Source organism: Pleuronectes platessa, chromosome 5, assembly GCF_947347685.1.
Source record: "Pleuronectes platessa chromosome 5, fPlePla1.1, whole genome shotgun sequence".
NCBI classification, from domain to species: domain Eukaryota; kingdom Metazoa; phylum Chordata; class Actinopteri; order Pleuronectiformes; family Pleuronectidae; genus Pleuronectes; species Pleuronectes platessa.
The window spans coordinates 19,646,976-19,660,430 of NC_070630.1; the positions used below are offsets into that span (position 1 = coordinate 19,646,976).

A 13,455-nucleotide genomic window follows, 5' to 3' on the forward strand; every position below is an offset into this window, starting at 1 on the left:
CAATAATCGCAGACTGACTTGAACATTAGGATGAGGCAGCATGGAGCACTCTTTAATTTTAATGATACAGCACCACTTAAAATGCCCACAACCCCAAACTGCATTAGGATGAGCCATACAAAATTTTATTTTAAGTGTCGACCTTGAATGCTGAAATCAAGTTAACCAAAGTGTTGTTTTTTTTTCCTCTAGGACAGAGAGATTACAAATATACAGAGAAACTCTCATTTTTAAAAGTCCTTACAACCATCGGGGATTTGGAAGATAAACCTGGTGTTAAATAATAAAGCTTAGGGGGCATTAGTTGGTGGCATTTCAAGGGAAAAAAACTGAAAACCAATTGATCAATCTAGTTTTGCTGCTTTGGATCTATGTAGTTGCATACAATGGAATCTGGACCAGTGTGATGTAGCCCTTAAAAGCACAGCTGGTTTTTTTTGTTCATTGTTCATTCTTACGCCCTAATGAACCACTCTCGTGTTGTTATCATAAATGGAGTCTCCAATGATAGTCTGGTAACCTCAAAATAACAACAGGAAGTGACTGCTCCCAGCCGAGAAATAGTACTGCACATAAAAACTCTCTAAAACCACAACTTTATACTTTGGTTTTTGTGCAAAGTAAACAAACAAGATAAAGCACATTAATTAGAGCACTTTAGAGGTGATGTTTCTCTTTTTTTACATAACCAGGCTAGCTGCTCACCAAGAAAAACAGCTGTTTCTGGTAGCTTCCTATTTACTCCACAAGAGAATGGTATTGATCTTCTGATCCAACACGGACCAGTCCCCTTAAATCTGAAGTGTTTCAACTCAAATGCGGTGCCATTATGAACTAAAACTGAATGAATGCAACATCACTCATTCAGTATGATCCCACTTCAATACCAATACAACAAACAACAAATGAAAAATAGCTAAACTACATATTCGGACTGAAAAAGAAAGAGAATTTGCAGCCCCAATGTTCATGTAAAGTCTCCATAGGGAGTTCAACAGAACTGCTAGTTTCAAAATAAACATGCAGATTTACTGATCAAAGCAAAGTTGGCAGAATCCATATTTAGGCTACATCCACACTACTACCTTTTAATTTGAAAACCGCATTTTCAACTTAAAACGATCTCTGCCCACATGAGTGTTTCAGCTCTATATCAGTTTTGATCCCTGTCCATACTAAGATGCCTGCAAATGCATATTACATAACCACTTATGTACACTGGTCATGTAACCTCCAGTGTACACAGGAAGGTGCCTGCCAGTGGACACTGGTTTACTGAATGATGGGTCGTTTCCTACTCATGTAAGCTGTTGTAACATTGTAAAATACAAAAATTGAACTGCACAAAAGCTGTTAGCAAAGATAAAACGCTCAACAACACTTGGATTATCCATTTAGCATTCTACGATGGGAACCGGGCTAATACCAGTTGTGTCTTCCAGAAGAGGATCATGTTGTAGGAGCCTGACGATTAAGCAAAGGTTACATCGTGACCAAAACTACTCAACAAACAAGCTGTTTTTATTATGTTTTTTATATTTTGGGGATTTTTAAACTGTGAAATTGGGGGGGAAAGAGAGAGAATGGGGGAGAACATGCATAAATGGCTGAGGGTCGGAATCGAACCTGGGCCTCTGCAGGTTGAGGACTTGCAACAAGATATTTTTAAGTGTCTACATCATCGTTTCCAAAAATCTCAAATTATGCCTGTCCCGACTAAACTGCAACCTCTTTCAAGCTAAAACAGGGCCAGCAGCCTTTCTAAACTGCTCTATTTAAGCTTTAAAACTCTGGATAGTGCGTTTCAGACAAAAACATTGTAGTGTGGATTGTTTATTGGGTAAGGTTAAAGTACAGGTAAGGTACTCACTGATATGAGGTGCTGGCAGAATGCGAGCAGCTCGCACAGGACCATGACGCACCGAGAACAGCTCCTGGGCTTCCCCTGCCAACTGAAAGAAAATATTTCAATAAGGTTTCAGTACATAAATCAGGTCCATCAGGGGGAAGATGTTTTTTGCACTCATCAATTCAGACCAACATTACAGTCAAGTTTAAGTTAACACACATATTCAGCCATTACACCAACCAGAAGGGTTGTCGTGTCTACCTGTTGCTTCCCATGAGGTTTATATCAAACAAAAAGTTATATTTATTCTCAATGAATTGCGTGTGTCCTTGATGTCACTAGAAAGTGCAGAAAGCATTGCCGTTTTGCAGAGCCGAGTTTTTGAATATTTTAAATGCTGTACTTTTTCACATGTTTACAAGTTAGCAGTCCTCTTCCCTGCCTGTGTTGGTGCATAACTGCTTCCAGGTCAGTGAAACACTTTGAAACCCTTGGTAGTAGAGGGTATTGTGTCACATCATGTGCACATTCATGCTTGAGCATAAACATAAGGAAAACGGAGCAGGGGACCTGCTCATAACTAAACTGGTCCATAGTGCTACTCGCCATCAAAGAAATCCAAAGGTTAACTTTAAGGGCACCTTTTCCTGTTGGTTGCTGCGAGTCTGCAAACACCACATTTATCTGGTATTAATAAACAACTACCTTGGGACAAGTGTTCATTGTAGTCTCCATAATGTGGAGAATAATGTGTGAAATAACCATGAAGGATATATGTCTAGGGAGGTCTCTGCAAAACAACAAAGCACAAGGACAAATAATCATTTGTTCACACTGTAAGAAATATAATCTATTCCAACTGTGTGGAATCGACTCGTCATACAGACGGAGACAAGGGTAGGCCGAGGCGGAGGATGAGGAACAAGGGCGGTCTGGCGGTTTAAGTTTCAGCCAAACCACCAAGTAAAATCTACTGAGGACAGAAGAAAAGACCCGGCGGCATCGCGCTGGAAACGAGCTTCCTACACTTACTGTGATAGAGCCAACAAGGAAGGGTTGGGGAAACGGGTTAATGCCAAGTGGGAAGGAGCCCTATGATGTCTCTGTCCCGGTCTGACTATACGCACAAGAAACACTCAACACTTCTGAAACTCAAAAGACTGTCTTGAGTTTTAATTGCGTAATCACAAAATAATAAAGAAAAAATCCCTGAACTGGAAGCTCCACAAGTTTTTGATGAGATTTTGCAAAGTGTGTGTTTCCGTCGTAAGCCTCCTTGAGGGACAAATTTCAGACATGGTTACGGTAAGTCTCCAGGAAATGAATGCAAGTCTCCAAAAGGTCCAAAAAGTGACCTACCACAACGTGCGTGTGCGTGTGTGTGTGTGTGTGTGTGTGTGTGTGGTGTGTGGTATAGTGACTATTACTCATGTTGGGACAATCTATAACTGTTTCAAGAGTCAAATTATGGGGACTTGTCGTCATTATGGAGACAAACAGAAAGTCTTCCTAATGTGAATGATGAAAGGAGAAGACGTGTCATAAGGTTTGGGTTAAGGTGAGCAAATAGTAAATTAGTAAGGGTTAGGTTAGAGGAAATCTAACAAGTCAGCCACTCTAAACCTGTAGCCAAATGAATAAGAGAAAAATACAGCACTCCGCCTCCATCCATCCATCCATCCATCCATATACCACGTGTTTTTTGTTGTTTTACTGCTAAAACTTCTGTTCATCAACCAGCGTCAACGATCAAACAAGTGCATTCCAGCACATTTGTACCGGTTTGAAATTACATTTACGGATAAACATTAGAGGATGTCCTATTAGAGAGGATTTTTAAGTTTGCTGCATTTCTGGTCTATTACAGCAGACGTACAACCGCAGTGTAAAGCACTTAATGGATGCCTGTGTGTGTGTGTGTGTGTGTGTGTGTGTGTGTGTGTGTGTGTGTGTGTGTGTGTGTGTGTGTGTGTGTGTCTGTGTGTGTGCGTGTCTCAGCTGTGTTCCTATGTGATGCTGGTATATTAGGTCAATGGCCTGCACGGCTTTCAGCATGTGTAATGGCACGTTGTTCTAAGCGCAGAATGCCCCACTTTTGCTATTCTTTTATGCGTTAAATTACACTGAAACCTGCATTATCACTTTACTAGTGATTTAATCTGTTTGTTTTAAGTCCTTAAGCCCATCTGAGGGGATGATCGCTCTTTTGTGCAATTAGTTGCCTTTTCAAAGTGGCGGATTTGGAGCTGCGTTTTTATTCAAAGTGCTTAAGACCCAGCAGTGGTAGATTAAAACTGGAGACTCCAGCAGGTTAGACGAGCGCTGATAGCAGGAATAAAATGAGGTTGGCAGCAGGGGAAGATTCCTATACAGGCAAATGGACCTGCGAGCGGAATAATGGAATTTGCTGGATTAAAATGAGACGATGGGAGGGCCGGAGGTTAATGCGTCGGGTTATTGTGCATTACCGCGCTGCTCATCCTCGTCTTACATGGCTCTGTGTGACATCCACTGCCATCCACAACACTGCCACCATTACATTAGAGGCCGTGTGTACGCAATATGCCAAATTGCTTTTTCAAAGTTGTTTTCCCCCTGAATACTGTTATTCATTATATTCATTTCATTTGTGGCTCGGATGCTTTTGTGAAATCACAGTGTCTGCTCGTCTGTTTTAATCTCTCAAATGTAATGTCATAAGCTGTGAAGTGATATTTGGGCCATATTCACAAGTGAGTACGCTCAGTCACACAGTGCTGGACATATTGGAGGTTTGGAGGGAGCAGGTGCTTTAGGGATCATACACTAAAAAGGTGCCTGTTCGTAGGATTTCATAACATGCAATGTTAAAACTCAGAGTGCATGAGCCAGGACTGAGGCAGAGCAAACCGGTAGTCACAGTTTTTTTAGGTGAGGCATCCACAATGAATATGCTGGTGATGTAGATACAGATACAGAGGACACCCTGAAGGAGAATAAGCAGTGTGAAGTGCATCTCGTCTACACTGCTTATTGAATAGTTAACTGGCTGCATAGCTTTTAAAATGAGTCAAAGTGAAAACAGTTTAAATTGCAGCGCTTGGAGAACAAAAGTGTTTTGTGTTAGTGTTCATTTTGGTCATTAACATTTTTTTGCAATACATGTGATTATGTTTTCAGCTGTTTCCTTCACAAGGTTTGTTTGAAATTTCAATTATAATGTTTCAGTAGTTTGTTCCTCAGATTAAAATCATATTCAGGCCCCTGCTTGAAGTTTACCGCAGATATCAAACACTTTAATCCTTTTAACCAACCAAAGGAATCAGAAAAGAATTTATCCTACACAAAAAAAACACGAGGTCACACTTAAATATGTCCTGTGCAGCCTCGGAGTTTTGTTTATGATATGACTATTACTAAATGTTGGGTTTTTGTGTCAGCTCCTTAGAATTGAGGACACAGTACAGAGCTCCACTTTTCACGGCTGAAGGTCCCATCCATTGGAATTATTTGTAGAAGGTTTTTTTGTGTGCTTTGAATTGGAAAAAAATCACTAATACTTTTTTACTCTAACATATTACAGCCACGAAAGATGTGCACTGCTCATTACAGAAAATGTATTCTGTTTTTATGCCACATATTTAAATTCTCTCTCAGAACTAGAGACCTAAAACATGTTTGTAATCAGGACATGCATTAACACAGACACTTGCTGCAGACACCTGTCTTCCCAGCAGGTCATTTCATCTCAACACGTAGGCCGACAGACAATTAGTCCACGACAGTCTGCCTCTTATCAGGCTGTGGTGGGCGACACCTCTCCAGTGTGAGGCGACAGTGATCTTCATCGCCTAAACACCTCTGTCAGCATCCAAATGACCAGTCAGGAGTCCCCATCTCACAAGTGTGTGAAAGCGTGTGTACACGTGTATGCTCAGACTCTGCTGGGCCATTACAGAGGGTGTCGGCTTAGCAACTGTCACAAACACTTCACAGCCACTCAAGAGCCAGAAACCGAGGCACCTTCAGTGCTTACTTAAAACCCTGCGAAAAATAAAACACAGCCCAGAAACGTCCCGTAAACGTTCAAAACTGAGAGAACACAACGGGGAGGGAGGCATGTGATAAGAGGCCAGGGCGAGCTGTGTGAATCAGAAGTGGTGTCGAGCAGAGCAGCCTCACCACGCTCCCAGTATATTTTACTGGGTGTGGGACAGCTGTAATCCTCTGCTCCACTATAATAACTGCAACAGAAAATCTTCCAGCGGCAGAGGAGTTGCCACATCACAGCGGCCGATGTGTGCGTTCATGGGTAAAGTCAGATTGTGTCCCGCGGGCCGTGGATGTTTACAAAGAGGCTGATTAAGGACTTTAGCGTGTTTAGATCTCACAGGATGTATGTGAAGTTTGCGTGTTTCGGGGACAGCCCCCTACATGAAAGGTGATACTCAAGTGAGCCAAGGCTTCGCGGGGTTGTGGGTAATTTGTTAAGTCACAGAGCACATGAAGTCTTCTAATGATTTTCCAAGAGTGAATTTATAGAAGTGAATTTCCTAAATGAGACATATTGCCCAGGCTACTTGGTCCAAGTTCTGAGGTCACGGCCATAATGAGAATATGTTTTAACAGAAAAATGGATTTCAACATGCAACTTGTTAAAAAGAGGTAACCCATATATGTTGCAACACATATGTTATACAGTAACTAGAGGTAAATAAGTTTATTCAATATAGGACTCTCTCTCGGTGGTGCAGATCTGATCTGTAAATAACAGATCACGTAAACCCAAATCCCCCTGATTTTACTTTCCCAGATGATCGAAAGGTCTCCATCTTGTGGCCATATTTCACATCACATCAGGAAAGGGCTGAAACTGGAATAACACAGTATGTGCTGCATAGTATTACGGATTAATTCAGTTTGTTTACAAGCAGCAGACACATTGTCAGCCTAAAATCAAATTCGATAGCCCTTAAACTAAATAAATTAACTGTGATACAAATATAAACTGTGTGGTGGTTTCCAGTGATGTAATCGGGGGTGTTACACTGGACTTTGATTTGGTCTATGACCCGTCTCGTTTCCTCTGATTCTATGTAGATCATTATTTATTTATTTATACTGCTATTATAAAACTATTCTAGTATAACCCTAATGACTCATGGCTATTAACCAAATACTGTCATTGTAGTGAAGGAGAATTTATTTCAGGACTGTTGTATAAGACTGGATCAGTTTAGGAGGGAGAGGAAGAAAGATTCAACATGAAGCTAAGCTAACAACTGTGCAGTTGCTATTTTACTCAAATCCATTTAAAAGAACAGCACTCTAAGTGAACTTGTATCCAACTGTATACTTTTCCATTCTGCTCGAATCTAAAATTAACTTTTTGAGTGGCTGCACGAATTTAATCTGTCAGTCACACCTCACCGACAACATCGTGCTCTGTATGTTTATTTGTCCACCTTCTTATTGTCTCCACCACCTTGGTTCAGAGAGCTGTGGAGAAGGATCTGAGGAACCTGTGTTACAGCAGCGGTTGGAGGCTGAAGTGATACTGTCAAAAACATGGTCAATGCTGCCATCTAGTGGACGACCAAATGAGTTACGTTAAAACTGGAGATAACTAAACCACATGCAATCGAGACACCCATTACTAGATGATTATGATTAAAAATATCAGGGTTAGTTCAAGGAACTTCAATATAAAACAATTATTCCAAATTACCATTGAATATTATCATTGTAATCAAGTGTAATATAATATATATATTTATGTTTTTGGTATATTGTTTAATAATCGTCACAAACAGGTTATTGGACTTAATTCATATTTAAAAATCTTCTGCTATGTGTATACCAATAATACTGCGTACTGGTTAGGAACCACAGATATGATACTTGTTATAGCTCGAACAATGCTGTAGTTTAATTGCATTTTATTTGTCAGCGAATTAATGACGCAACTGTAACCAGGAATTAAAACAATATTGGATGTGGGTAAAATATGATGCAGCACTACTATGTGCCTCATAAGGAGTTACATGATGTCACCTTCAGTGATTGACAATCAAATATAGGTCAAACTGAACAGGCGAACAATCCAGCAACAATGATGAGGTCATAACAAGAGATCTCAGCCACAGAGAGTGACTCTCTAAAAACATGTTAATGATTAAATCAATAAGATAGTGAATGCTTCGAACCTACAGGGTATGGTTTTGGAAGTAATAACCAAATTTCATTTTCTACTAATTGTGACTATGCTGGAGCAGTTGATGTGTGATTGTTGCTGATTTGTTGTCGCTCAGCAGAGTGATAATGTCTCTGCAGCAAACTGACAATAGAAACAGTGAAGCTGCACAATACACAGATACATTGACTGTGTTTTTTGTTGTTTACTCATTGTTAATCTTCAGGTACACTGATGCTTTACGGCATCAGACATGTCCTGACACGTTCCAGTGTCAGAGGGTGCTTAGCTTTTGAACGCTGCATGGAATCAATATTTGCATAACACCATAACAATCAATTTGAAACATGTCAAGTGACATGATGAGCCTTAAAGCTTGGTTACATTTCAGTTCACGGTGTCTACCGCATAAACAAATCGATCTATGTCTAATTAGAGTGTTTTGTTTTCACGAAATAAGAAAAAACTGTGTGTTGTATATTTCAGTTAAACAGTAAACCATCCCTTTAATTACAGACTTTACCTGAATACTTTTGGGTCAATATATTAAAAACAATAGTTATTTTTAAGGTGGATTTTTGCATCAGCCTTTTAGGAGATGTCTACGACAACTATGACAAAATATTACACAAGTAACTTGGTTTTGGTGTACATCTGTACTGTCCCTATGATGAAAAAAGGAGCATGGTGTGAGATGAAGCTACAATTTTGACAGGCCCATTAGCTAGCGACTTACAGATACGCCCCAGACCTGCATCCCATCCGTGTAGCCAATCATGAGGCAGAGGGGAGGGTCAGTAGTTCCACTGTGCATCTCCATGAACTCTGGGTTGCGAGCAGTGTCTGGGAAAACAGAGAGGAAGACATAACACTGTTTATTGAGAGGATGTGCTGAAAAAGGCAACACGTGAATTACATCAGGTGCATTGTAATGTTTTCACTGAGATAAACCCCAGAACAAAGTCACACTAACACATATTTACTGCAGCGTCTTTTTTTACTTCAACCAATCATCTTCACATTCATTCTTTAGTCTTCAGCATTTAGGTTCATGAGCTTTTGTGATTCCGGATCCAAATGTAATTCCACTTTTAATAACTACACTCAGTAGAGTGAATGCGTCCGCCAAGACCCAACTGTCCCCTTAATCAATCAACAAACACATGAACTGGGGTGAAAACATAACCCCCGGGTTGGAGGTAAAAACAAATCCAGTATTATTCCAATAACTTTTGGTGTAGTGCATTTAGTATCAAAATTGCAGTCAAATTGATCATCACCTAGCTTGATCACAACCATATTTAAAAGCATCATAAAGTTATTCCACAAAAACATAAAAATGATAAGTTCCTGAGAGTCAAGTCGATTTTTAATCAGCGACCAAACACCAGAATCCAGACTGAGAAGATAACATAGCAGCTTAAACATTGGAGGTGGAGTTCTCTCATTTATTTAAGCCCAACTTTGATTTAACAATCTAACTAGTTATTTACCCATATAGTATAGATATAGATTTATAGGTAGAAATCAATAATTGTTTTTCACTGAAGATCGCAACTGAAAAACGTAATAAGTGTGAAGCATTGACATCTGTTCAATGCTCCGAAACCATAACTCAAGCTGTCTGACACTGAAGGGAAAGACTTACCGTTGAAGTCAGCTTTCTCAAAGCGAACCCATATTATCTTCTCTTTATCATCAGTGAGTGGAGAACCAGTATATGCCTGTAGAAACCCAGAAAAGAGCGCAGGCAAACATAAATAACAACAATGTTCAACATTCATGCGAAATTTAACAAAAATCCCAAATCTTTAAGTTAATATATTAAGGATAAGGATATTTGTAGAAGAATAAAGGTAAAGAGAGGCAACTGGCAGACAACATGCTGACAGCCAAAGTGTGTATTATACCACATATTATCATTTTCTACATTTTACACACCTTTGTTTTTGTATGTTTGACACCTGACATCTTTAATGTAGTTCCTTTTTACTTTTGAATATACTCTATCATGTTTAAGTTTTTAGACTGAATTCCAAACTTTCATGAAACTTATGTGCTTCATTGTATCCTCCAGTCTTTAGTATCTTATAGAATTTCATTTGTTAAGATGTAAAACTTACTTGACCCGAACTTAACCCTTTACAGTAAACAGCTGTTTGCTTTCTTTAAAACACAGTGAGATGCCAAATAAGAGTTGCAAAGCTAATCCTTTGCCCCTGCGTAAACTACAACTAATCTGCTCTTCTCAGGTCCAAAGCATTTTGTTAAGATATATTTGTATGCATCACAGTTCAGAGCTGCTTTACCTCAACAGTACAGCTGTAGCCCAATACCATACCATATACTGCAGTTTGTCTAGTGTCCTGTATGTTGACATATACTGTGCAGTTTTACAGTGATAGAAAAGGATTTTGTGTTTTTGCACTGTCAGATATCAGTAAAATAACTATGGAATGCTACGGCCAGTCTAACTCTTTCTGGAGCTGTCTCGATTCGTCTCTCTCATCCCATGATCAAGACATAATGGACTAATTCAAATCAGTCATGTTGCAGGGTGATGTGATACGACTTGCAGATGTTGTGGGTGAACTCCTGGAAGAATCAAATACCTGGGGGACGACATCCTGCAGGAAGGTCACCACGCTTTCCATGTAAGACTGCTCCCTGTGACAAGAAAAAGCTCGTCATCACTTATGATTGGGCAGTTATCCACATAACTCAGCCAAACAGTGCATTAAACTCTCCATATCTCCACAACTATTGGCAGAAATCTCACCACATATTTAGAGTCATGCTGCAGTGTTAATGACCTGCATGAGGGGAACACTTTTAAATGTAAATAACAAATGCTGTTCTTACGTGGCAGCTTGTGCTCGCACCAGAACCCCTCCAGCACAGCGGCTCGGTCTGCGCGGGGAGTCGGACGCCATCTTCTCTCCTGTTGGTTTTATCCTGAAAATATACAACATGATATTTTAACATGATAGCAGCACAGACACTAAATATAAAATCACGTTGCAATCAAACTAACTTGCATCCTTTTCCACATAAACATGTACCAGGTGTCTATGGGGTCCTGCATTGTACTTCCGGAAACCAGGTAAATAAATAAAACACCTTTACAATTTAGAACATCCTTCAAAATTAAGCAGTATGACAAGTTGTGAAGTTTCTACAAAATGTTACCAGTATACGAAGAGAATCCTGGTGGAACAGAATGCTGAAATATCACGTTATCAATAACATCATCTTCACTAATTAGCACAGAGTTGAATCAGCTCTTCATAATTTTCTTCATATCAATTTGATTATCCAATATTCATAGTCAATAGTCATCTTAATCAACACAATCTACAGCTTTTAAAATGGCCATGAGGGTAAAACAGCTATCAGTCGACTGAAAACTGGAACCTTCTAAAAAGGAGGATATATTCTAGTGGTATTTATATTGCATTGGTCTGAGCTGTGTTGATAGTGTGCATCATGATGTCCAGTCCAGATCCTACTGTCACTGTTAAACAAACAGCCAGTGCACATCTAAGCATCTACTCAACAACCAATCATCAACCAGAACAATTAACACACTGTTTTCGGAACAGACAACAATTCTATTGGTGCAACAGCTGGAGTCTTGCAGACGTGTCACTGGACTGTTACAGTGAGGTAAATGTTCCTGACAGACAAACGTTCAGTTCAGCTAGTCAGTGTCCCCAAAACAAAAAAGTTTCAATGAGAGTGAGTGAAGCAAGCTTCCTACAGTGTGTGTGTGAGATCACCCTTAGGAGCGCTCAGATAAAAGAAGACAACACCCAACGGCCTCTTATCAGCAGAAGAAGACAGCACACGACAGGAGGTTCCAGCATCTGACTGCAATGTCTCCTCCTGACGCCTCTGTGTCCGAGAGCCGCTGTAGAAGACCCTGAACGTGCTGGAGGAATTCTACTGCATCTCTGCCCTGTGAGCACTGATGGATGCCCGAGCAGGAGGATGGGACTGCTGCCACTGTGATGAGTGGATACTGGATGGATGCATGAAGTCAAGGATATGCAGACATGTGCCATCAGAATGCAGGGACTAATATAACCATGATAACTTTCCTGTAGTGAAATAGATGTGATCGAGACGGTTGAGGCAAACTAGAAAAATCTTCAACAAACTATTCCACACACATGTACGTCCCCCCCACTGTCTTACATTCAACCATAACGGACCTGCCAGAAGTAAGCACTGCTCCTGACCAATGACAGAGGGTGTTGATGCTTTACGCCACGTGGTGAAAATAGCCTGACAGCTGTTACAGTGGAGTCTAAGTGATGGATAGGTCCGTTATCGGTGTGTGTGTGTGTGTGTGTATGAGCAACCATCAGGCTGAGCATCAACAACACAGGACACGATGGGGCTGCATCCAGTTACCAGCATCCCCATCGTTATGAGCTTCTCTTGCAAAACCCCACTGAGCAGAATGACTGTCTCAGCCTCGGTCGGGAACATTCATTCACTTAGCTTGAGGCACCAGCCACAAGCGGACAAACAGACAATTGTCACAACAATACATGCTATAGGCTAATGCTAAAGTTACATAGGTGGATGAGGACCCAGCAGCTAACTTGGCTAGCTAGCATTAGCTGATCTAACTCCCCTGCAGTGCAACCTCGAGGTTCAGGACCCGGGTGTTCTGTTTCGGAGGGGTGCTGTTGTGTCTGGGGCTACGAACCGAGCCGGTGGACGCTGACGGTCTCCTCGGGTTCGAACTTGTGTGCTGCTTCGTGGCTCTCCACCAGAAGATGTCAAAACATAAACAGGCAATATTTGCGGAACTGTGTAGGGGTGGGAGCCAATCGGAGCACGGGAAGGTTTTCGCTGACCCAATCAAGCAACAGTGAGGGCGGGACCATTGACAGTCGCCTATTAGAAACGGGGAATTTACAAAAATAAAAGCCTGGATGTCCCATGTTCCCAGAGATGCGTGGTTCAGGCTTTGTCTGCAGACAGTGTGGATTAATGGAGGAGCAGTGGTGCAGTGCATGACATCTTGATTTGTAGTTTTGTAACTTGGCATCAAGTCTCAAATACTAAAGGAAGCACAGTTTCTTTATAGTCACCATAGAAAGTATTGCTGTGTTTCCACAGTCTGATCATCAGGTTGAAGCTGAGTGGGGCTGTGATGGAGTGAGGTCACTAAGCGTCACCAAAGCGTTTGGTACAACAGCCTTTTTGCCATGGAATAATAAAGGAAGACGCAGGTATCACTGATCACAGGCCTTATTGATGTCATTACTGAGCCCTGTGGCTTTACTCACAGGCGCATGTCGAAATGGCTGCAGTGAAAAAAGGTCTGTCAGGGTTAGGGTAACAATGAAGATGAAACATTTATCGCTCAGGCAGCAGGAAACATAGTAAAGGAATAAGTGTGTGTGTGTTTGTGTGTGTG

At 40.8% G+C, this 13,455-nt stretch overlaps 1 protein-coding gene across 1 annotated transcript in view; it reads right to left on the reverse strand.

The window, feature by feature from the left end:
* Positions 1 to 12,832, reverse strand: part of bcas3 (BCAS3 microtubule associated cell migration factor) — a 296,065-nt gene extending 283,233 nt beyond the window's left edge. The window contains exons 1-6 of the mRNA XM_053422123.1: positions 12,739 to 12,832; positions 10,884 to 10,976; positions 10,634 to 10,688; positions 9,670 to 9,745; positions 8,758 to 8,864; positions 1,871 to 1,952 (exon numbers count right to left, since the gene is read on the reverse strand). Of these exons, the coding sequence (XP_053278098.1) occupies positions 1,871 to 1,952; positions 8,758 to 8,864; positions 9,670 to 9,745; positions 10,634 to 10,688; positions 10,884 to 10,954 (391 nt within the window). The 5' untranslated portion in view covers positions 10,955 to 10,976; positions 12,739 to 12,832. The remainder of the gene's footprint in view (positions 1 to 1,870; positions 1,953 to 8,757; positions 8,865 to 9,669; positions 9,746 to 10,633; positions 10,689 to 10,883; positions 10,977 to 12,738) is intronic.
* Positions 12,833 to 13,455: the final 623 nt, after the last annotated feature.